The 23,299-nt window shown below is 45.3% G+C and overlaps 1 protein-coding gene across 1 annotated transcript in view; it reads right to left on the reverse strand.

Moving 5' to 3' along the window:
- Positions 1 to 23,299, reverse strand: part of PLPPR1 (phospholipid phosphatase related 1) — a 113,530-nt gene that overhangs the window by 11,059 nt on the left and 79,172 nt on the right. Inside the window, exons 3-5 of the mRNA XM_035097401.3 lie at positions 11,239 to 11,427; positions 5,138 to 5,270; positions 1,426 to 1,676 (exon numbers count right to left, since the gene is read on the reverse strand). Coding sequence (XP_034953292.1) covers positions 1,426 to 1,676; positions 5,138 to 5,270; positions 11,239 to 11,427 — 573 coding nt within the window. The remainder of the gene's footprint in view (positions 1 to 1,425; positions 1,677 to 5,137; positions 5,271 to 11,238; positions 11,428 to 23,299) is intronic.

Genomic DNA, 23,299 nt, shown 5'->3' on the forward strand with positions numbered 1-23,299 from the left:
CATCCCACTTACGCTGGCACAAATGCGGTGCAATGGGTCAGTGCATCTATCAAAAGAAGTTTGATAGAGATGATAGATGTGTTTATACTAGATGATAATAATAATAATAATAATAATAATAATAATAATAGAATTTATATACTGCCCTATACCCACAGGTCTCAGGGCGGTTCACAGAATAAAATCAAAATATAATAAAACCACAAAATGCATAATCAAAATAAAACCACCTCCCCTTGAAAATCTGTCTAGATTTAAAAAAGAAAGAGAAGGGAGAGATTCTACATTCCAACTCTGCTGCAGCAGTTTTATTTTCTAACGGCTCAGTGAACATGATCAGTTTCTCACATGCAATTCCTGCCATTCCTGGTGTGATAAGTGCTCTTTCCACATCAAGGGGTCTATCTTCTAGGGAATAAGGCGAACCAAGGACAATCTGTCTGTTACTCTGAAGAATGGCAAAAGGGTGGGATTCTCTTCTGGAAGAGGATGAGAGTCATCACTAACAAGGTCCAACGACAGTATAACATCAATAGTGAGTATAGCATAATGATAGCCAAGCCACACGGTTTATGGACTGCAGCACACTAGGATGTAATGATAGAGACAATAACTTAGATGACTTTTTAAGAGTATTGGGTAAACTCATGTAATGAGTTTTAGCAATGAGGGTCAAACAGAACATCCATTTCCCAAGGACATATGTCGCTAGATTCCAGGTGCTGTGGATCAGCCATGTAAGGTGGATGGGCTTTTATCTTAAAGACTTTCTAGGAACATCTAGCGGGTCAGGTAGGGAGCAGAATGTGGACTAGGTGGAACCTTACCCTCATTCAGCAGGATCACTTCATATGCTTGTATAAAAAGCAGAATCATGCGGTGGAAACTGTACCGCTTCAGGCTGCAGAATGTGCATTGCGAAACAGGGAAAAAACTCCCCCTTTACAAAAAAAAAAAAAAAGCCAGCCTATCAGAATAAAGAATGTGGTCGCATGACCTTCAAGTACAGCCCAGCAAAAGCATGTCGTGATCCTTTGACTGTACATTTCAGTCTTAAGTAACAGGTAGGGCCGGGAAAGTTCTGGTTTTCAATATTGTGATATATCACCAGTTAAACATTACAATCTACCAATCTATCATGATGTCTAAAATAAGAACGGAGCTATGTACATGCACTGGCTGGCTTCACAATTTCCCCCACATTGTGATTTTTGCATAGTGCATGCACACACATCATGATTCGCAATATATTGCCCGGTCAACAATTGCGAAACAGGTATCACAAAATGAATTACAAACTGGTTTTGGATGATATATTGACATATTCCCCACCCCTAGAAACAGGACCTTTAAAGCATTCCTAAGTGAGAGAATGAAAGCGACAGAACATAAGAGATAAAACGCAGAAACTTCGTATGTACTTACTGTAGCATATAAGGCTGAATAAATGCTTAAAGCAGCATGTTTCGATGGAAAGGACCTCCTTGCCTTCTCAATCGCATCTTGGTCACCGGTGCAGACATTCCCATTGTTCACAAACTGGAGGTGAGCCCGGCAGTCACTCCCAGTGTAGTTGGGTTTACACACAGTCAGGAAATAGGGGGCCAAGTTCCCTGTCACCACCTGGCCAGCATTTACAAATATGTCGGTGGCGAAAAGGCCAAAAGCAAACACTCCTGCGGGAAGAGAAAACGGGACTCATTGCATGGAGAGAAATCTACCCCAAGATTCCCCACCCCCCACCCCAAGCCAAGTCTTAGTGGGAGTGACTGGCTCACATAGGAATAACCATGACAAAGCTTTTGGCAACCTGTGTTTCTGGCTTCCCATGTTACCAGAGTGGGACCAAAGGGAAGCAGCCATCACCACATCTCTCCAGTAAAATGGCTAGATGAGGAGGAGTAGTGAAAGCTGCCTGACCAAGAGCCACCCCCCCCCACCAGGGAGAACACAGAAGGAGAGGATTTGGATCCTGGATCCTGGTGGTTGGAAACTGGTCACACCCCAGAGGAGGGGAGGAGCTGGGAGGTAATGGAGGCTGAGAGCTTGAAGGATGATGAAGAGGAGGAGACAGGTAGGTGCCTCAGCACAGAGTAGAGACAGGAATCAGACTTGGTAGCCATCCTGACAGCTTCTCTACTGACAGTTTGCAAGCCCCCCACCCTCCCAGAATGTGGCGTCTGCAGACAGAGGGAGGGACCTGACACTGAGGGCTAAGGAGTGAAGGGGGAGCTACAAGCCAGTCCAGACAACTGCTTCATCAAGACAGGAGCAACCTTTAGAAGTGTCCTCTGTTCTGCTTTCCTTAATAAAGAAATTACAGTCGTACCTTGCATCACAAAAGTCTTGCGAATCGAACGTTTTGGCTCTCGAACACCGCAAACCCAGAAGTGAGTGCTCCCGTTTGCGAACGTTCTTTAAAACCCAAATAACCGATGCGGCTTACACGGCTTCCAATTGGCTGCAGGAGCTTCCTGCAGTCAATCGGAAGCCATGCCTTGGTTTCCGAATGTTTTGGAAGTCGAACAGATTTCCAGAACGGATTTCGTTCGACTTCTGAGGTACCACTGTAACTGTAAGTTAGCCAAGTCTTTCACTCTCTTTCTCTGATTTGCAAACGATCTGTGCTCTGAGTCTGCTCCCTGACATTAACAGGGAAACGGCTCTTTCACACTGTTCGACATTCCCAAGGACTCCATTTCACGTCTGCCCATATCCCTGGGCAGGTGGCATCCAGGATCCATACGCAGGAAATGGTTTTAGATGTACGCAACTAGCAACTCCAGAATCGCTGCAGAAGCTGGCACACATGTGCAAACTGCAAAAATGTTACAACAGAAGTCAATCTAGGATTTAGAAACTCCAGCCAACCCAGTGTTCCATGGGGGGGTGGGGGTGGAGAGGAAATGCTTAGGGACAAACACTAATTAAAAACAAAGGCTGCTGAGAAGCACCTAAATGACAACCAAAAATAAGCATTTCAACCTAAGTGCTTTTACCACTGGTCCTGCAGGCGATAATATTTGATTGGTTTATTGCAGAATGTGCTGGAGCAGCAGAATGGTGCTGAGGGCTGTCCTCTTGCTCTTTGTTAATGGCACATTATTACTCCATCAATACAACCCAGAGGCTTTCTAAAGTCCAAGGGTATTTTTTTAAAAAGAAAACCTAAAGATACCTGGACTCCGCCCAACCCTGCCCTGCCCCCAGCAGTCTCCCATACTGTGCCTTAAATTCCAATAGGGGACTAATGATTTAAGCAGTAGAAACTATGAGTGTGAGCTGGGAGGCAAGGAGGCCTGAGTTTGAATCTCATCTGAACCATACACTTGCAAGGGGGCCTTACGTAAGCTGCCATTCCTGCAGTCTCAATCTCCACCTGCACTAAGGGGATGATCAAGCTGGCCTATACTACAGAGCTTTTATAAGGATGACTGATACAATGGGTATGAATTACTCAGAATGGCTTAGATCAGCGGTTCCCAATTAGCTGATTACTGAGGACCCCCTATTTTTCAAAAGCCAAGCCAAGGACCCCCTACTTTTGAAAATTATGATATCTCTATGGTAGTTACCTCTGCAAAGCAATTTTTTGAACAAAATGTGGGGTAGCCCCTAATAAGCAAAGGATTTAATGTATACTAAAAAAAACAGATATTACCATGCAAAAATGGCAAAAAATTAGTTGTGGATGGGGCTGCAGACCCACTGAGTGCATTTTGCAGACCCCCAGGGGTCCCCGGATCCCTAATTGAGAACCACTGGCTTAGATGTCTTAATATGCGTGTTAAGTGCTGTTATTGGGCTTGCAAATCCAGTTCTTACACAATTCTTACATAGCAGGGATAGGGAACCCTTTTCAACCTGGGTCACATTCCTTTTTGGGCAAGCTGCCATGGTGGGCAGAGCCAGAGGAAACGTAGGCGGAGCAACACACACAAAATGCAAATTTTGCCAAGCTTTTACACATCCCTATTTCAAGTGGTCTGTGAGGAGAAATGTTTGGGAAATGCTGAATTAGCACATTTGCCATTCACCTATGTCTGCTCTGCCAATGACCACTTTACATGCCCACTAAACTGGGATGAACTTTGATCTAATGATTATACTTGTTGTTGTTGTTGTTTAGTCATTTAGTCGTGTCCGACTCTTCATGACTCCATGGACCAGAGCACGCCAGGCACTCCTGTCTTCCACTGCCTCCCGCAGTTTGGTCAGACTCATGTTTGTAGCTTTGAGAACACTGTCCAACCATCTCATCCTCTGTCGTCCAATTCTCCTTGTGCCCTCCATCTTTCCCAACATCAGGATTATACTTACATTGTTCCAAATACACTTTGGCCAAGTTAAGATGTAATAACCCAGTCCAACAATTCACAGTTTATCAAACTGGAATTGATATGCCTCCCTCCTTGCCCCTGCCCACCTTTTGCACCCAGCTTCAGTATGGGTTGTTCAGCCACAGTTTCCTGAACTGGGAAACCGTGGTTAAGGGCAACCTACAAACCAAGATATCAAGCCAGTTTTTTAAAGATGCGGGACGATATGTTGATTGAAAGTGGCAGACCAAAATACTCTTCAATGGCAACAGAAGCTGGATTTCTCTTTTTAACACCAGTTTCTAAGCAATTAATTTTATAGAGTCTCTGGTGAGCAAATAACAGAGGATGTTTATTCACATCAGAATTCCCTGTCTTACTTGGCGCTAAGTGTTGCAAAGTTGTGCCATCAATATTAAATTAAACTTGGAAAGGAAGAAAAACGCCAGAGATGAAAATTAATAAAGGATCAGCAATACTACTTAGGGGAAAATTTGATAGATATTAGCATTGTTTCCCAGGAAACATTATGAGCAGTCGATTGGGATACATACAGGGGGTTGTATTATGCAGAGCAGAAGAGCAGTGGAATGTGATGCTGGCTGCAGAATTCAGCGGCTTTTAGAATTTCAGCTTTTGCTTTGAGATGCAGAAAAGCAACTTCTAGCCTCATGGCTGGAAATATATACTCAAAAGAGTGGTGGCCAATGTTTGCTAAAATATCAAAAGCTATGGGGCTAAGATCTCCTGGGATATGGTTTCAACACCCTGCCTGTCACCACAGTATTTTAATTTGCAAGGCACTGATCATAGCTTACCTATAAATCGAATAATTCTCCGAAGTAACGGATTCAGGTAACAGCATTCTCCTGTCAAAATGGTTTTCTCCTGGACAATCAGGCTTTCTCTGGTTGACTTGATGAAGTACATGGATATCTCACCAATAAAAATCTGCAAGCAGAAGGTGGGTAGGGACAGGTGAAAACCTCAGAAGGGAAATATGGTAGTCATGGAAGCGAAAGGCTGTTTATTATTTGAGTTCACTCTGCGCAGCCAAGGGTGAAATGACATGTTACCCAAACCTATTGCCAAAGCTGCGTTTTCTTTGGATGTAAAGATCAGAACTCAGCTTCTACTTGACATGCAAAACCAACCAACCAATGGGCACCATCAAAGCTAGCTTAGTCAGTGAATACAACCGGTGGGGGAGAACTTGGAAGTTTTGCAGCAGTGCTATCAAATGTTTATAGCCATGGCTAAATTTACCTCAGATTTTACCATTCACTCCTCAGTGCCCACTGGGATTGCTGTTGTTGTTGTTGCCACCTGTCCATCTCGAAAGACAATGGAGTGCAACTTCAGGGATTAAGCCAAACTGCTGTGTTGGCAGTACCAAAGTGATCTCCCCAAGCCACAAACCTGGGGAGTGTGCATGTGGGGGGGGGGTCGGTCCTAGGCTGCCCAGATGACAAGATCTCCCTCTTGGTCTCACAGGAACGCAGAGCAATACGTCGGATAACAGCTTGGCTTAAGGACTTGCCAGAAGGAGATGTCTTAGGTACCCCAGTCCTGATTTGGGTAGGGTTTACTCCTAAGCCCTTTCTTTTCCCAAAGATATCCCACAAGGCAGCAGAGGCTTAGGATCAGAGTTTTCCTTCTCTTAGATGGGCTACCTACCCAGATTGACAATCCCCATCTATCTCTCACTTCCCTCTACAGCCCATGCAGAAAGAAGAAGAAGAGTTTGGATTAGATATCCTGCTTTATCAGGAGTCTCAAAGCGGCTAACATTCTCCTTTCCCTTCCTCCCCCACAACAAACACTCTGTGAGGTGAGTGAGGCTGAGAGTCTTCAAAGAAGTGTGACTAGCCCAAGGTCACCCAGCAGCTGCATGTGGAGGAGTGGAGACGCGAACCCGGTTCTCCAGATTATGAGTCTACTGCTCTTAACCACTACACCACGCTGGCTCTATTACTGGTCTCATCCACTCAATCTGCCAGAGTGTCTTCACATGCAGAGAAAGTCCCCAACTCACCAAGGGTTGAAACCCACTGGCTACCCTCACCTGATTTAGCCAGCCAGTGGAAGCCATTCCTGGGGTGTGGCTGCCCACACATGCTGACAGCTTCTAGGAGCCACAGGTGAGTGCTGAGAGCAGAGTGGGGACCAAAGGTGGACAAACAACCCCAGAAGGAGCACAACATGTCCCTCACCAGAGGCAATACCCCTCTCCTAAGAACCCACTGTGATTAGTTCAGGGATAACTCCACTTTTGAAAATGGTTTGAACTTTTAAATATGAATCTAATCTATGAGAATATTTATGTGGTGCTCGATTCCTGGTTGGATCCCAGGTTGAGCAGGGGGTGGGGTGGGGGGTGGGGAGAACACTTTAGGGAAGGAGGGGAAATCCTAAGGGGGCCAAAAGCAAAAACAAACTGCCCCATAAACAGCGGTGTAGCTAGCTACTCAGGCGCCCAGGAGAGATGCATGGCTCGGGGACGCTCCAGTCCCCGTGGTAAGTGCCGTCTCCTGCGGTGTCGCGCCCAGTGCGCCTCGCCCCCCCCCCAGCTACACCTCTGACCATAAAGAATGAGCATGCTCATTTGTCACAGAGTTTCTGTTGAGGGGAAAACAGAAAGCTGGGAGGCAGGGAGAGGATATAAAGGAGCAACCTGGGAAAATGTGTCGCTGACTGGCTGGAGTCCTCAGCAGGAGCAGATGACACAACAGTATTTCGTTGCAGATTCCATTTGGGTTTGCTACTTCTGCACTGCTCTAATTTCAGCCATTTCTGCTTACACACAACAGGACGCCTTATCTAAAGAAAGTGTCAATGCCAGAAAATGTAACCACCTTAATTCTCCAAGATGTAATTTTCTTGTGGCCAGATCCTTAACCATAATTGTTTTGACCATGGTCCCGTGTTTTCTGTGAAATTTTGCTACCTGATCCCAACAGGGCTGGTACCTGGTGTGGGGATATCTAGCACCATTGAAAGGGTTGAGTTTGACTCAGGAGACCGCTGGTTGCTGACTCCCAATCATAGAGTTCTTTGTTCTTTTCTTCATTCTCCAGAGCACAGGGAACTGTTGGAGATTCTGCCCGTTAACATGAAGCTTTTCTCACTGGGCTTTCAATATCACGACTGACCATTGTCTACTTGGCAGGAGTATGTGAAGCATATTAAAGCAGGTCTATGGAGGAGCAACTTTGCTCAGGCAAAACGTGTTTTTGCTGTTCTGAGGAGAAGGTTGGCTCCTTTCTCTATCCCTCAGCCCCAGCCTTGTAATTCTGAGGCTGATTTCCCCTCCCTCCTCTGCTTAAGAGGAAGGGGGTCAGCAGACACTCAATCCCTTCAGATTAACCCACAAACCATGATCAACACACTTCTTTGGGCTGTTTCTGGTTTTGTGTATCCAAATCAAAGACTAATGGCTCTGCTTGCCTAAGAGGATTTGTTGTGGTGAATTCAATCTGCCCTTATTCGGTAGCATGCTGCCAAACACCAGAGTGGCGGTTCTCTGCCTCCCCAAAATAAGTGAATGGCCAGCAGTTAGAAAGAGGTTGGTTTATCATCATTCTACCCCAAACCTTCCTCCAAGGAGCTAATGAGGGGCATGCATGAAGATTTCCTCTCAGAGGCTGAAATCCTAGGCCACTTACCCGGGAGTAAGCCCCAGTGAACTCAGCAGAACATACTTCTGAATAGATGTGTATAGGTTTGTGCTGCACATAACCTGTGGAACGCAGTGTGCTTCTGTGGGACGGTGAGGTCCCTTAACATTTTGTGGAGAGTCTGTCTGAGCATTCCTTCTGCATACCCCTCAACCGTCCTGATTTGAGTGGGACACACTGGAATGGCAGAAGCCATCCCAGCTTCTGACTAGACTCCAGAATGGCCTGTGTTTTTTTGATCCAGTGCTCTGAAGCGAGTCAACTGGCTTGCGCCAGAGCTCTAGACCAAAAAACGAACATCTCAAGGGTGTGCTAATCTAATGCACCCTTGTCTAGCAAGATGTTGTGGATCTCCTTATGCGCACAAAAGACTGAAGGCTAAAAAGGATGAGGCATGGGAGACAAGTAAAGCACTTCCTGGTTTCTGTTTCTAATTGGATGCAGCCATTCAGTGGGGCAGGGCTAGGGCACTTCAAGCCACATATCCCTCCCTGGCCCTGCTTTGTATCCTGAGTGCTTTTGTCTGGCTGCAATGTGTCCTCCAACTCTGATGCTTCCTCTTGCTTGCCTGGATAGTGAATAGAGATGTAGAAAAGGAGCCTACTGTGTAGGGTTGCCAGACTCAATAGAGGACAGGACTTCTGTGCCTTTAATCGCCCTGCTCTCTTTTGAGTCTGGAAACCTTAAAGAGAAACCAGCAGGCACTTCGTTTAATTTCCAAGCAAAGGGTCTGCTGGTTTCTCTTTAAGGTTTCCAGACTCAAAAGAGAGCAGGGCAATTAAAGGCACAGAAGTCCTGTCCACTATTGACTCTGGCAACCCTACTACTGTGCAAAGCTTAAATTTACATTACATGCTCTGCCCACTTTTGCTTCTGGCTCCACCCACCCACCCCTGGCATGTGACTCGCAGATGGTTGTCCAGAAAGGAACCCAGCCCTCAAACTTAAAAAAAAAGGGTTTCATACCCTTGTAGAAGGAAAGGCTAATAATTTTATTGAAGGAGCAGGAAGAGAGGGGGAGGGGCAGGAAGTGCACAAGGCTTTCCATGCATGCCATTTTACAGACGAAACTCTGCTTGCCTCTGGCTGCTTCCTCTCCTACATTGATAAAAGGCATGTGGGATGGATAATTTTATTTTATTTAAAGCAGACAAAACACCCGTATGGATCTCCTCTCTGCTCCCATGGCTTCACTTGAAATTAGACACTGCCATTTGTGGCCTTGGGATTTGCGGGCAATTGTTCCAGAACTTAAGACATGTGCTCTGAAGTGCACACAAGTTTCCTTCCTGCATGTGCTTGCCCATTCATTTAGACCAGGGATTCCCAAACTTGGGTCTCCAGCTGTTTTCGGACTACAATTTCCATCATCACTGACCACTGGTCCTGCTAGCTAGGGATGAGGGGAGTTGTAGCTGGAGACCCAAGTTTGGGAAACCCTGATTTAGATGGAGGAAGTAGATCCCTGTGCAGAAATGTATGTAGTTCTGTACTAGGGGCGGGGGGGGGGAGCAGGGGACCCTTTGCATGTCATGGGCATCATCATGACAACCCAGCTCCTTACATGCAAGCATTGTATAAAAAAGGTAAAGGTACCCCGACCGTTAGGTCCAGTCGCGGACGACTCGGGGGTTGCACGCTCATCTCGCTCTATAGGCCGAGGGAGCCAGCGTTTGTCCACAAACAGTTTTTCCGGGTCATGTGGCCAGCATAACTAAGCTGCTTCTGGCGAACCAGAGCAGCACATGTAAACACCGTTTACCTTTCTGCCGGAGTGGTACCTATTTATCTACTTGCACTTTGATGTGCTTTCGAACTGCTAGGTTGGCAGGAGCAGGGACCAAGCAAAGGGAGCTCACCCCATCGCGGGGATTCGAACCGCCGACCTTCTGATCGGCAAGCTCTAGGCTCTGTGGTTTAGACCACAGTGCCAACCGCGTCCCATACATTGTATACATACCGAACATATATGCATGCAACGTGGTGAGTGTGTTTCTGCAGCAGCAACCCTACAATTCTGGGGTTCTATATGCCCATACCCTAAACCAGATGGAGCCAACATGAGGCTCTCCCAGTGTTCTTGGACCCCAGTTCCCACCGGCTCCAGACAGCATGGCCAATAGTCAGGAATGATGGGAGCTGGGGATTTAATAAGATATGGGGGACACGAAGTTGGCTACCCCTCCCCTAAGTAGATGTATGTGGGGACTAATTGGGTGCTTTTAATATACCCCGTCCAGGTTTGGTTCAAAAGCCTTTTGGTGAAAAGGCCTCCTCTGCTATGGGGTCACATTTGCAATGAGCTAACAGGAAAGGTTTGAAGAGGCGCCAGTGTAAACAAACCTCTTATCCAGCCATATAGAAAGATTATGAACTTCGCTGGGTAAAATGCTGAGAGTGACTAAAGTGCATGGCAGGAGGATTAGAGCGAGAGGGAAACAGAACAAAAAAGTCCAGCTTCCCTTATGTGAAGTCAGTTGTAGGGGTGGGTGAGGAGAGAAAATGAGACAAGTCTGCCTGTGGCAACTCATTTTGAGCTGGTTTTTAATTAAGCTAGCGGCTGTTTCTGTTTGATTTTAGAGCACAAAAGAGCCAGTCTTTGCAGCGAAAAGAGTGTAATAAGAGCACTTCCAGTGTTCTCGCTTCTTGAGAACGGCTTTCCTGGGTTTGTGGCGGGTTTTAAATTTTTTGTGGGAGAAGAATAGCTTAAACTGAAATCTGATGTGTGAAAAGAGCAGAGCCTTCTCCAAACTCACTCAGCAGCTGGGAATTCTTATTAAAGCAACCTGCTTTGCATTGAGCAGGTTGCGTTTTAGACTCTCAGGCACTCCGCAGTCTCTCTTACTCAGTTTCATTCAAATCCAATGCTCTATGAGTGACTTCAGTGTCAATAATTTACACCCTGGTGCTTTGCTCCAACCAAACATTTGCAATCACCTGTCAAACGAGATGCACACGGCTGTTGCCCTTGTTTAGGCATCACAGCGTACCGAGCTTTGTCTTAAACATGTGACTGACTGCAGGTAATAAATGGGGCTAATTAATGACCATTGTGGATCATATTAATTGGCCCGGCTTTAGCCTCTTCCCAGCCAAATCCCCATCAATTAGAACCGACTTGGTTCCAATTAGAATTAGACTTTGGTCAGAGTAGAGAGCAAGCCCTCCCAACCTTTCTTCTTTCCCTGCCACAAACCAGAGCGAAAAAGTGATGGTTTTTTAATTTTATAGGATCTACTCACAATTGCTGTTGGGGTTGCAGCCAGCACACAGTAAAGGACGAGAGGGGGTATGAAGCTTTCATCCTCCGTTCCTGGGTAAGGTTTCATCAGGTCTCCATCTTGGCAAAAGAAGCCTTGGACGTGCACTTGGAAAGTGTCTGTGCACTCAAAGTAGTAGGCGAGCAGGACTGTCCCAGCCATAATGACGAGCTGAAAATACAGCATGGTAGTTACACAGAGACATTTAGCGGCTGCTCAGCAGTTGTGCCTCCGAGCTGCGCTCAAACAGCCAACCTCCATCATTGCCACAAATCCCGATGGCAAATTCCAACATCAGAGAGCGGGTGCTTCGAAAGAGTGTCTTCCACTCCGGGAAACATCTGTTACATAAATCTCTGAGTAACTCCCCCCAACCCTGGTGAAAAGTCTCTGTTCAAAGCAGGGGGGGGCACGCAGTGCGTGCCTCACAAGAGGGCAGGAGCTTTGGCGCCCACTTTCGTCCCAATTTTTTTTAAAAAAAGGCACTGATGGATCAAAGCAAATGGAACAGGGCAGACCGTGCCAGCTAAAAGCAGCTAGGCTGGAGCTTCTCCTTCCTCCCCTGCAAAAGGGATGCACTGCTCTCGCCCTGATGCAAAAGAAAGGCAGACAAGATTTCCTGATGCAGCCAAGGAGGGAGTTTCAAACAGAGGAGGACTCGGGCTGTGTGACACACCGAAGCATCCTTTGCTATTCTCTCCCCCACCTCCTCTCTCTCCCCAGCTTCCATTTGCCCTCACTATATTTCCATCCTCAGTGCCATATAACAGCCAGATTCATTCCTGTCCTCTGTGTGTGTAGGGCTAACAAGAGCAGAAAAGGGGAGAGGCATTTATCAGCCCAGGGTCCACATTCCTTTCTAGGCAACTTCCAAGGGGCCACATGCAAGTGGTAGGCGGGGCCAGAGGGAAAAGAGGAAGGAATGTGGATGCAACCTTTGTACAGAATGCTAGCTTTCACACACACACATCAAGGCAAGAAAGAGGAGTTATAAGAGATCAAGGACACATTGCAGTCCGACAAATCTACTTCAGGACAGGGCAAAGCAGGGCTGGTGACTTGGGAAGTCTAGGGAGACTCCCAAAGACCAGGCAGAGAGACCTGGAGGACTGCAACTGTCCCCATCATGCTAAGGAGGCTGGATTCTGTCTTCTCACCCCATCACCAATGCCTGCCCTGCCAGGCCTAATACCCATACAGATCAAATGCCTCCATGCAGATCAAGGTGCTGTTAAAAAGTGCAGAAGGATGCCTTGTCAAGCTGTTGCTGATTTCCTCAACAACTGGCAGCAGAACTGCCTATCCTGAGCCTTTGAGATAAGGCAGACTATGGATCAAACTGAACAGCCAAATAATACAACTTTCTAGGGAATCTTGGTGCCCCCCACCCCCCGAACAGCTTCAGGATCCCACAAAGTTCACCAAAGCGGGGCAAAGGCCTTCAGTCTGAGAAAGGGAGATTCTGTGGCTGGCTATGCATCCATTTCAGATAATAGGCTCATCAGCTCAGGAGCAGAAACTGATTCAAGGCTTTCTTTTGTTTCACTGTCTCTGTTTAGCTAATATTTTTGCCACCACGTTTCCAAACTCATCTTTTTTACTATCAGATCTACAAACAGAAACTATACATTTCTCATTTTTGTTTCCTCAGGTGTAGGTCCTTTTTGCACAAACAGCTCCCCGCCTGCAGTGAGGATCGTGCTCTGTTAAAACGGAATAAAGCAGAAGCGCTTAAAAATATAGTAAAACAAGAATGTAGGAAGGAACTGCACTGCCCTCTTGCGGGGGAAAATTTGTACACTCAGATGTTCAAGCCACAGACACTCACCCACCCATCCGCTATTACAAGCTATTGCAATCAATTGCAGTAAAGTTTAATGAAACATACAACTAGATAAAACTAAAAGGTAGCAGCCTTTAAAATGGACCTAAGTTAAAAGTTTAGGTATTTCAATTTTTGTTACAAATTTGATTTGTGAGAAATGCATGGGACATGGTAAAAATGCTTGTTGGAATCATCTTTCCTTTTTTAGAAGCACAAGAGACCCTCTTTTTCAGAAGCTCACAGAAGCACATCTCTGTACATTAGACTGCTATCTCTTAACATCATGTTTTGTTTTTACTTTATTTTGAAGGAATGTAGAATAAAAATAAAATAAATGACTTCAAGCATGTGCAGAGATCTATGGAGTTTTGCATAGAGGGACTTTGAGAACAGCCTGAACCAGGAGGAGATGTAGGAAATGTTTCAAGGCACTATAAAACATACATATTTTAAACACCCATTTCCCCCCAGTAAAGAAATATTATGGCAATGCTTTTTAACATCAAGTTATGATGGTCATTTCCAGGAAAATTAACACTACTAAAAAAAATGTCCAAAATTCTTAGAGAGCATTTATCACAAAATCTACTTCATCTACTTCTGGAGACACACCTTCTCTCCCCGCCCCCCCCTTCTCCCTCTGCATGTTGACACAGTGAACAAACTCTTCATTAAGATGCTTTAATGATTTGTGCAAGTGTAGATTCAGGGGGAGGGAGAAAAACGAGGTGCAATCTTTCTGCCAAGAACCTTTGAGGTGAATGGATCTGTGCTGAGGTGGGAGGGGATGAGTTTTCCCACCCAGCTGTTTTTTTGGGGGGGATCCCTTTTACCACCATCATGTTCATCCCAGAACCACAAATGTCACTCCCTCACGAAAAGGGAAGGTTTTTTTTTGGGAGGAAAGGCCTTTCAAATTAAGCACAGCTGATCACCAGTGTTTGTGTAGCTCAGTGCTCATAGTGTCACCTGCATGGCCAAAAGAAAAAAGCACCTGATGTCATTGTGATGTCAGGTGATTGTAAGGTAAAGAACCCCTTAAGTCCAGTCAAAGGTGACTATGGGGTTGCAGTGCTCATCTCGCTTTCAGGCCGAGGGAGCCGGTGCTTGTCTGCAGACAGATTTCTGGGTCATGCGGCCAGCATGACTAAACCGCTTCTGGCACAACGCAACACCTTGACAGAAACCAGAGTGCACGGAAACACCGTTTACCTTCCCGCCGCAGTGGTACCTATTTATCTACTTGCACTGGCGTGCTTTCGAACTGCTAGGTTGGCAGGAACTGGGACAGAGCAACCGGAGCTCACCCCATTGCGGGCATTCGAACCGCCGACCTTCTGATCGGCAAGCCCAAGGGTCTCAGTGGTTTAGACCACAGTGCCACCCGCGTCCCTCAGGTGATTGACAGATCATAGAATCATAGAATCATAGAATCATAGAGTTGGAAGAGACCACAAGGGCCATCCAGTCCAACCCCCTGCCAAGCAGGAAACACCATCAAAGCATTCTTGACATATGCCTGTCAAGCCTCTGCTTAAAGACCTCCAAAGAAGGAAGACTCCACCACACTTCTTGGCAGTAAGTTCCACTGTCGAACAGCTCTTACTGTCAGGAAGTTCTTCCTAATGTTTAGGTGGAATCTTCTTTCTTGTAGTTAGAATCCATTGCTCCGTGTCCACTTCTCTGGAGTAGCAGAAAACAACCTTTCTCCATCCTCTATATGACATCCTTTTATATATTTGAACATGGCTATCATATCACCCCTTAACCTTCTCTTCTCCAGGCTAAACATACCCAGCTCCCTAAGCAGTTCCTCATAAGGCATCGTTTCCAGGCCTTTGACCATTTTGGTTGCCCTCCTCTAGACACGTTCCAGCTTGTCAGTATCCTTCTTGAACTGTGGTGCCCAGAACTGGACACAGTACTCCAGGTGAGGTCTGACCAGAGCAGAATACAGTGGCAGCCCCAACCCTAGGATGGGAGAGAGAAGGACCAGGCCTGTTGGCTGAGTCCTGGCTGTTCCCCACTGCTGCTCCAAAATGTATCCTCAGTGCAGTTATGCTACGGTCACATTGCGGAGTTTATATTCCCTCCCCTGCTTTTCAAGCTAACCCTCGAGCTCCAGTTATCCATGTTTCTACTTAAACCTAAAGCAGATTTGATGAGGCTTAAGCTGCAGGGGGCATTAAGGTTTTGTTGGATCCCGCCCCCACCCCACCACCAGACAAACAATACTGTTTGAAAAATGCCATTCTGTTTGCTGTGTATGCCCCCCCGCCAATTTCCCCAAGAAGGGCTAGGATTTCATTTAATCTTCTCCCCACGGCTGGCTTTATTATTCTGCATAGCAACCCAAAGTGTTCCCCAGACTGGGAAGGTGAAAGGTGGCAACTCTGTGTCTACTCGGAAGTAAATTATGGCCATATCCTGCTAAACAGTTCTGCCAGTGCAAGGTTTCTGTGAAGTGGAACTTCCCCACTCTCTTCTCCCCCTGTGTGCCCCCAGCATGCCCCCAAATTGGGGGAACCCCCAGGACATATTTAGGGCAGAAGAGAGCGTGAAGAATATTTCATTGCACAGCTAAAATCATACCCTCCAACACAGGAAGATACATGGAACATTGTTCCCCCAGTGAGAGGGGGGGAACAGAACATCTGCTTGATCCAAGGGATCCCCAAAGAAGAACCAGCATGGAGCAATGTCCTCCCAGTGAGAGAGGGAGGGCAGGATCCATGCTGGGGTCAGAATCCAAAGGGAATAAAAACTGAGAAAGGGCTGGAAAATGGAATTATTGTGTTAGATTAATTTAAGACATAAGATGAAAACTGCTTAATTGGAATTTTAAAATGGACCCAGTGAGGGGGGAATTGAGGAAGTCAACAATGTTAAGCAAATAATATAAGATTTGAGATGTTTTTATTTTTTTATTTTGTCCCCCCCCCCTGTTTTTGAGGTTTTTTTTTTTTGTGTGTGATTTTGTATTTGGAAAATAAATAAAAAGTATTTGAAAAAAATAAAATTAAAGCATACCCGCCAACATTTCCTTGATGAAAATAGGGGTGTCCAGTTTAATGGTAATAATAATAATAATAATAATAATAATAATAATAATAATAATAATAATAATATCCCACCCATCTGACAGTGTTGCCCAACCACTCAGGATACCCTCCAACTTTTTTCTCTGATGGAAATAGGGACGTCCTAAGGAAAAGTGGGACATTCCGTGAGCAGATCAGAAACTGGGACAGTTTCTGTAAATCCGGGACGGTCCCTGGAAAACAGAGACACTTGGAGGGTCTGTAAAGTTCTGCCTGTAGAAAAAACTGATCTGATGAGAATGCCACAATGGTGAGTGCTTTTGTAAAGCCCTGTAGAGGAACAAGTTAAGTGATCTCTTGTTTTTGGAGCAACCTATTATCAGAGTAATTCTGCCTTATTTATGATAGTGCTTCTGCAACGTAGAACACACAAGGCTGATCAGCAGGGGGCACCCCTGTTCTATCCAAGCCATTGACACAGAAATGGCCTGCAATGTCAAACAAGCAGCAGGAACAAAATATTTTCCCGCACCCTCATAAAATCTACATGAATATGTCACAGTTGAATTGCATTAAAATGAAAATCAGAGCTGGGGATTCATTTCAGTTCCTTTAGGTTAAAACTACACCAGCATGGGGTTTATTATTTCTTCGTCTCCTTGTTATGATGTTAAGGTTGCTTGAGAACAAATATGCCCAGTTGGGCATATTTTATTTTAGATGCCTCTTTCCCCATCCCATCTTTGAATAAGGGGAATGATTAACAACTGTGCAATCTTATGCAGGAAGTTGCTCCCAGTGCAAAATAGCACTAAGTAATGCATCCCATCAGTGTTAGGATTTTCACTTGAGAACAGGGCTTCCCCCCAGTGATCGAAACTCGCCTGGGGCACTTTGCACCTGGCTGTCGGCCGCTTGCAAGCAAGTGAAGATGCCCGCTCTTGACTATTTTCACACACTTTTCACACACCAGCAACATGTGCTGTAGAATTCTATCCATTATATTTTATCTGCGCAATCAGAATGAATTTCAGGAACCAAAAAGTTGTACAGTGGTACCTTGGCTGTCAAACGTAATCTGTTCCGGGAGTCCGTTCGACTCCCGGAACCGTTCAAAAACCAAGGCAAAGCTTCTGATTGGCTGCAGGAGCAATCGGAAGCTGCAGAAGCTGCATCGGAAGTCGGCTTCCAAAAAAACGTTCGCAAATTGGAACACTCACTTCCGTGTTTGCGGCAATGGGGAGCCGATTTGTTTGGGATCCAAGCCGTTCAACAACCAAGGTACCACAGTACTGCATTGGAAAATATGACTTTCAAGTTGTCTGACCCCAAAATGGCAACTAGACATTCTGTTTTGGTGACTGGTTTAAGGAGTCATTTGGTGCCTAACTTATATATCTGAGTTTCTAACACTGCTTCCCCCTCCTTCCCCCATGAACCCCTTAAATTTGTTCCAGGGGGTCTCCCCAATCTCCTGGAGCAAGTTGTGCAACCAGGAATCTTTGCACTGATGGGGTATGTCAAGTTGGATACGTCCATGGAGTTCAATGGACCTCCCATGAAAGGGCTCCAGCTTTAGTCCGTTTACATTTGAATGCACAGAACAGAGTAGACCTGGGGAACCTGTAGCTGTCTGGATGTTGCTAGACTAAAATGTTGCTAGACATTTTGTCACCACCAGCTAATATGGCATGGCAAATGGGATGATAGGAGTCGGAGACCCATCACATTTGGAGGGCCAGAGGTTCCTTACCTCTGATTGATGGGCTCTCATCTTGCACTTGTGTCACTCTTCAGACCTTGGCATGTCTCAAAGCACACCCAGAGAAGAAACACATGCAACTGGCTGGCACGATTGTGTCAGTCTTTATAGCAGGGGTGAGGAACCCGTAGCCCTCCATAATTTGCTGGGACTGCATAATCCCAAACTATTGGCCCTGCTGGCTGGGTCTGATGAGAAGTGGAGTTCAACACCTGGAAGTTATCCACTCCTGCCCACGGGGATAGTGACAGGGCTGGGGCATTGGGGACATTTGTATAGAGCATGTGCAGAGAAGGGCAACCAAGATGATCAAGGGTCTGGAAACCAAGCCTCATGAGGTTGAAGGAGCTAGGTATGTTTAGCCTGGAAAAGAGGAGACTGAGAGGAGATATGATAGTCATCTTCAAATATCTCAAGGGCTGCCATGTGGAAGAGGGAACAAGCTTTTCTCTTGCTCTGGAGGGTAGGACTCGGGCCGATGGCTTCAAGTTACAAGAAAGGAGAGTCATCCTTTCTTGAACATCAGGAAAAACTTTCTGACAGCAGTGGAATGGTCTTCCTTGGACTCTTCTTCCTTGGAGGTTTTGTAAGCAGAGGTTGGATGGCCATCTGCCATGGATGCATTACTGGATTGGACTTGATGGCCCTTGGGGTCCCTTCCAACTCTACAATTCTTTGATTCCATGGTTGACCCCAATCCCTGCACATGTGTACAGTCAACACAATTTGGCCATTGGCAGAGGCACTCTGCATTATTTCTATCAGCTCATTAGCTGACACACGCAATAATGTGTCTGAATCCTTCTCTCATTAGTTTTCTCAAATCTTCCAGTGCCACTACAATCTCTTGTGCCTTGTAATATTTTACAGTTTCATTTCCACTCACAATTAACTTTAATAGCTTATCACAATTTGCCACTGGTTTTAAATTTGAGGCTTGCTCCCCTGCAATTGCATAAACTCCCCCCGAGACAGTTTCAATGCCTCCTTGAAAACATATATTACTGCTAATAAGCCCTACCATACTGCTAAAACCTTCAGGTAACAACTCTCTTTATCTTACCAAATTAGGACTCCCGAGTGCTTCCAACGAATCCAAAATGACTGGAGCAACTATATCCACCCCTGCATTAAATTTGAAATGTGAATACTTCTACCTTACTCCATGCTTCGAAACCCACCGATTCTACCCAGAAACAGACAAATCTGTCAGTTTTTGGTTCTCCCTTTTCTAGTCGTAAGATCAGGTTTACCACATTTCCACACCAGTTTGCATTTTTTAAAATAATAATAATAATAATAATAATAATAATAATAATAATAATAATCTTATGCACATTCACTAGCATTTCAGCAACCATTTCTCAGAATATACACTTTTTTGTATGCAAGCCTGCCTAATGCTCATATTTTTGCAGTTTTCTTGATATAATACAGGCACCCCCAAACTTAGGCCCTCCAGATGTTTTGGACTACAATCCCCATCATCCCTGACCACTGGTCCTCTTAGCTAGGGATCATGGGAGTTGTAGGCCAAAACATCTGGAGGGCCGCAGTTTGGGGATGCCTGATATAATACATTCTTGTATATCATTTTTATGCATACTTTTTTCTAATATACCTCTCCAGCAATCTGTAATGTTTTTTTCCATTCCGTAGGAGTGCTGAAGACTACCAGGCTATCACACAACTCCTATGGGGTGTCGAAAGCTACTATTTAAATGCATCTGCCGTGTATTTTTAAATTTATTTATCAGTACATTGAAATCCAACCTATCACCACACTGTGTTCAGATGTATTTTATAATGGGCAATCAGCTCATGAGTGCCAAAATATTGGACAGAGGAAGGCGAGGCGTACATAAAAGCCATTTCAGTCATATTCAGTCATATTTGAACACCGATTCTTACTTGAACACACTGTTGCCCTCATCACATTTTCATTCAGTTAAAAACCCTGATCCTTCATAAAGGGGGGGGGGTATTGTCCTTCCTAAAAACTCTGATTTGAATACTGCACTTAGCCTGAGAATAAAATCCCCAACGTAGTGCCTGATCTCACAGGGTTTGCCGCTTCATGGGATCATAAAACTGTAAATCTGGGGAGGGGGGGGGGAACCTCAAAGGCCAAGCAGCCAATGCGACTCCTGTGGTGTCACAGAGTAAGCCACAGAGATTACCCTCCAGAGGCCATTGCATTCTGGCTCACTTCCAAGATTTTATTGACAGAAAACCATAGTCTGGGGCAGCACTGCCCTCAATTACAGTGATTACTTTTTTTACCTTTTAGTCACGAGTGGCGGCCATTCTCTTATACGGGAAGAAAACTCCTCCAAGATACATATACTCAACAAGACTGTCGGAAGGAAGGGGAAAACTTGGTGAGGGGCAGGAGAAGGAAAGGGAGCAGGTTTCTTCTTTCCCCCAATTCAACATTTGCACGTCTACTTTCAGGGACGCAGGTGGCGCTGTGGGTTAAACCACAGAAGCTTAAACCCACAGATCAGAAGGTCGATGGTTCGAATCCCCGTGACGGGGTGAGCTCCCATTGCTTGGTCCCAGCTCCTGCCAACCTAGCAGTTTGAAAGCACATCAAAGTACAAGTAGATAAATAGGTACCGCTCTGGCGGGAAGGTAAACAGAGTTTCCGTGCGCTGCTCTGGTTCACCAGAAGCGGCTTAGTCATGCTGGCCACATGACTAGGGAGGCTTTTAATGTTTAATAGATTATTTTATTTTATTTTCTGTTGGAAGCCGCCCAGAGTGGCTGGGGAAACCCAGCCAGATGGGCGGGGTATAAATAAATTATTATTATTATTATTATTATTATTATTATTATTATTATTATTACCCAGAAGCTGCACGCCGGATCCCTCAGCCAGTACAGCAAGATGAGAGCCGCAACCCCAGAGTCGTCCGTGACTGGACCTAACAGTCAGGGGTCCCTTTACCTTACTTTCAGGGCATGACCGATGTGTTATTCACAGGTGCCAATGCTCTTGCCAAAACCTTCCACAATGCCTGTGAAGAAGTCTCAGTAAATAGCCCCTCAAAATTCCCAACACATGAGAGATTAGCTGATGGGGCTGGGCGATAATGATGATGATGAGAATAATAATTTATACCCCTCCCATCTGGGAGGCTGCCAACAGAATATTAAAAACACAATAAAACATCAAATATTTAAAACTTCCCTAAACAGGCCTGCCTTTAGATGTCTTCTAAAAGTCAGATAGTTGTTAATTTCCTTGACATATGATGGGAGGGCATCCCACAGGGCCACTACCGAGAAGGCCCTCTGCCTGGTTGATATATCGTCCAAAACTGGTTTGAAGTTCATATCGTGATATCGGTTCATAATTTTTCGACCTGGCAATATATCACGAATCATGATGTGTGTGTGTGTGTGCGCTATGCAAAAATCACAATGTGAGGAAAAACGTGAAGCCAGTCAATGCCTCTATATAGCTCCGTCCTTATTTCAGACATTATGATATATCAGTATATCATGATGTTTAGCTGGTGATACATCACGATGTTGAAAACCAGGTATCGCCCAGCCCTACTGACTGCCTGTTCTTCCAGCTTGGTTCCTGTTTGTACTTGCTCAGCCTTTGCTACGTGCCCCCACAGGAGCCATTTTGTATTATGCCCCCACCCACCCTGTGGCAGCTATTTTGTGACTGGCATAATACACTTTTTCAAAATTCCGAATGTGCCCACTAGTCCTGAAAGGTTGGCAATTCTCATTGCAGAGCTAAGGCTACTGTGATTATGTGCTGGCCTGCTACATACTGGAGAAACTATATACAGTGGTACCTCGGGGTAAGAACTTGATTTGTTCTGGAGGTCCATTCTTAACCTGAAACTGTTCTTAACCTGAGGTACCACTTTAGCTAATGGGGCCTCCCACTGCTGCCATGCCGCCGCCGCACGATTTCTGTTCTCATCCTGAGGTAAAGTTCTTGTGGGTTAGCAGAGTCTGTAACCTGAAGCGTCTGTAACCCGAGGTACCACTGTATTTTATTTTCTAAATTCTTCTGGCAACACTTTGCACATTTCATAATTTAATTCAGGTTTCAATAATTTGGCGGCGTGCAATAATTTTGTTTTGTGCTCGGCAAAGCATAATGAGTTTCCATTTAATTGTCTGTGGTCTTTTAAATTTTGTTTTGCATAGCAGAATCGGCGTTAGCAGCTTTGACGTTGCAGCACAAAAGTTAAAGCACTGCCCTTTTCCAAAACATTTTTTTTGCAAAATGTCCTGACAGTGTCCCCGAGAGCCATGGTGTGCTGACTGGTGACATTTCGCTGTACAAATGGCCCATAAAAAACTATTAAATCTGTCTTCTGCTCGGAAAGGCATTTTAACTTAATGGCCATTTTCACTTTTCTTGGAATTGGGGGGCGGGGGCGGGGAGGAGGAAACCATTCCTCACACGATGCCAACTGACACAAGCATCTGGTTTACTGAGGTAATATATCTTCTTGATATTTCTGAGAAGTATTTTGAAACATCTGAAGCAAGACCAGTTGCCAGAATTGGCTGTTGTTGCTTCCCACCCGCACCATTTAGGAGACCACTTCATTTAATGGTCGGATCAATTTTAGGCTCTGGACTTTAAAAAGCTTAATAATGTGTGGTATTTCACTTCACAATGTTGTAAGGTGTGTGTATGGGCCCCCCTGCACTCGCAACCCACCATTTAGATCACTTTGCTTCAAAATATAGCAAGCCAGTATGGCAAGAAATATGGCTGAAGACATTTTGGTGCCTGAGAAAGAACAGGGAATTTTAACTACCCCCTTCTCCCATTCACAATACACCAGCAGCCTGTGAAAGAAATTCAGATATATAAACCTAAACTAGGCAGCAAATGGTACATCAGGGGTAGGTAAACTCATGCCGAGGGGATCACAGTGTGGCCCCCCCAGTCCTCCCAACATAGGGAATCATTCTGCCAGAAACAAGTAGAAAGTTTCTAGAAGGTTCCAGAGTTTTTCCTTTATATGTGGTCAGTGGCACTCTGAGCTTCATTGGCACCAGCTGGAAGTGGCAATAAGAAGAAGACCACCCGGCTTCGTTTTTGCAGATACCTGATAGTAAACGTCTGTCCAAAGAGTGTTGCTCATAAAATCTGCTGGTTTTCTGTAATTTATGACATGTGGGAGATAAGAAAGACTTCAGTGACTATTTAATGAAACAGGCTCCCACATCTAAAATTTGGTAGTCTTTGGAATAATTCCGTTTGGAATCGCTTCCTCATACCAAAAACATTAAACACCGGGGGTGTGTGTGTGTGTAGTAAAGTAAAATGAACTGTTACGAAGTACAGTGGTACCTCGCTAGACGAAGGCCCCGCGGCACGAAAAAATGAAAACGTTTTGCTATTTTTTGGCAGACTCGCAAGATGAA

The sequence above is a fragment of the Zootoca vivipara genome, chromosome 15, assembly GCF_965207765.1.
Source record: "Zootoca vivipara chromosome 15, rZooViv2.hap1.1, whole genome shotgun sequence".
NCBI lineage: Eukaryota > Metazoa > Chordata > Lepidosauria > Squamata > Lacertidae > Zootoca > Zootoca vivipara.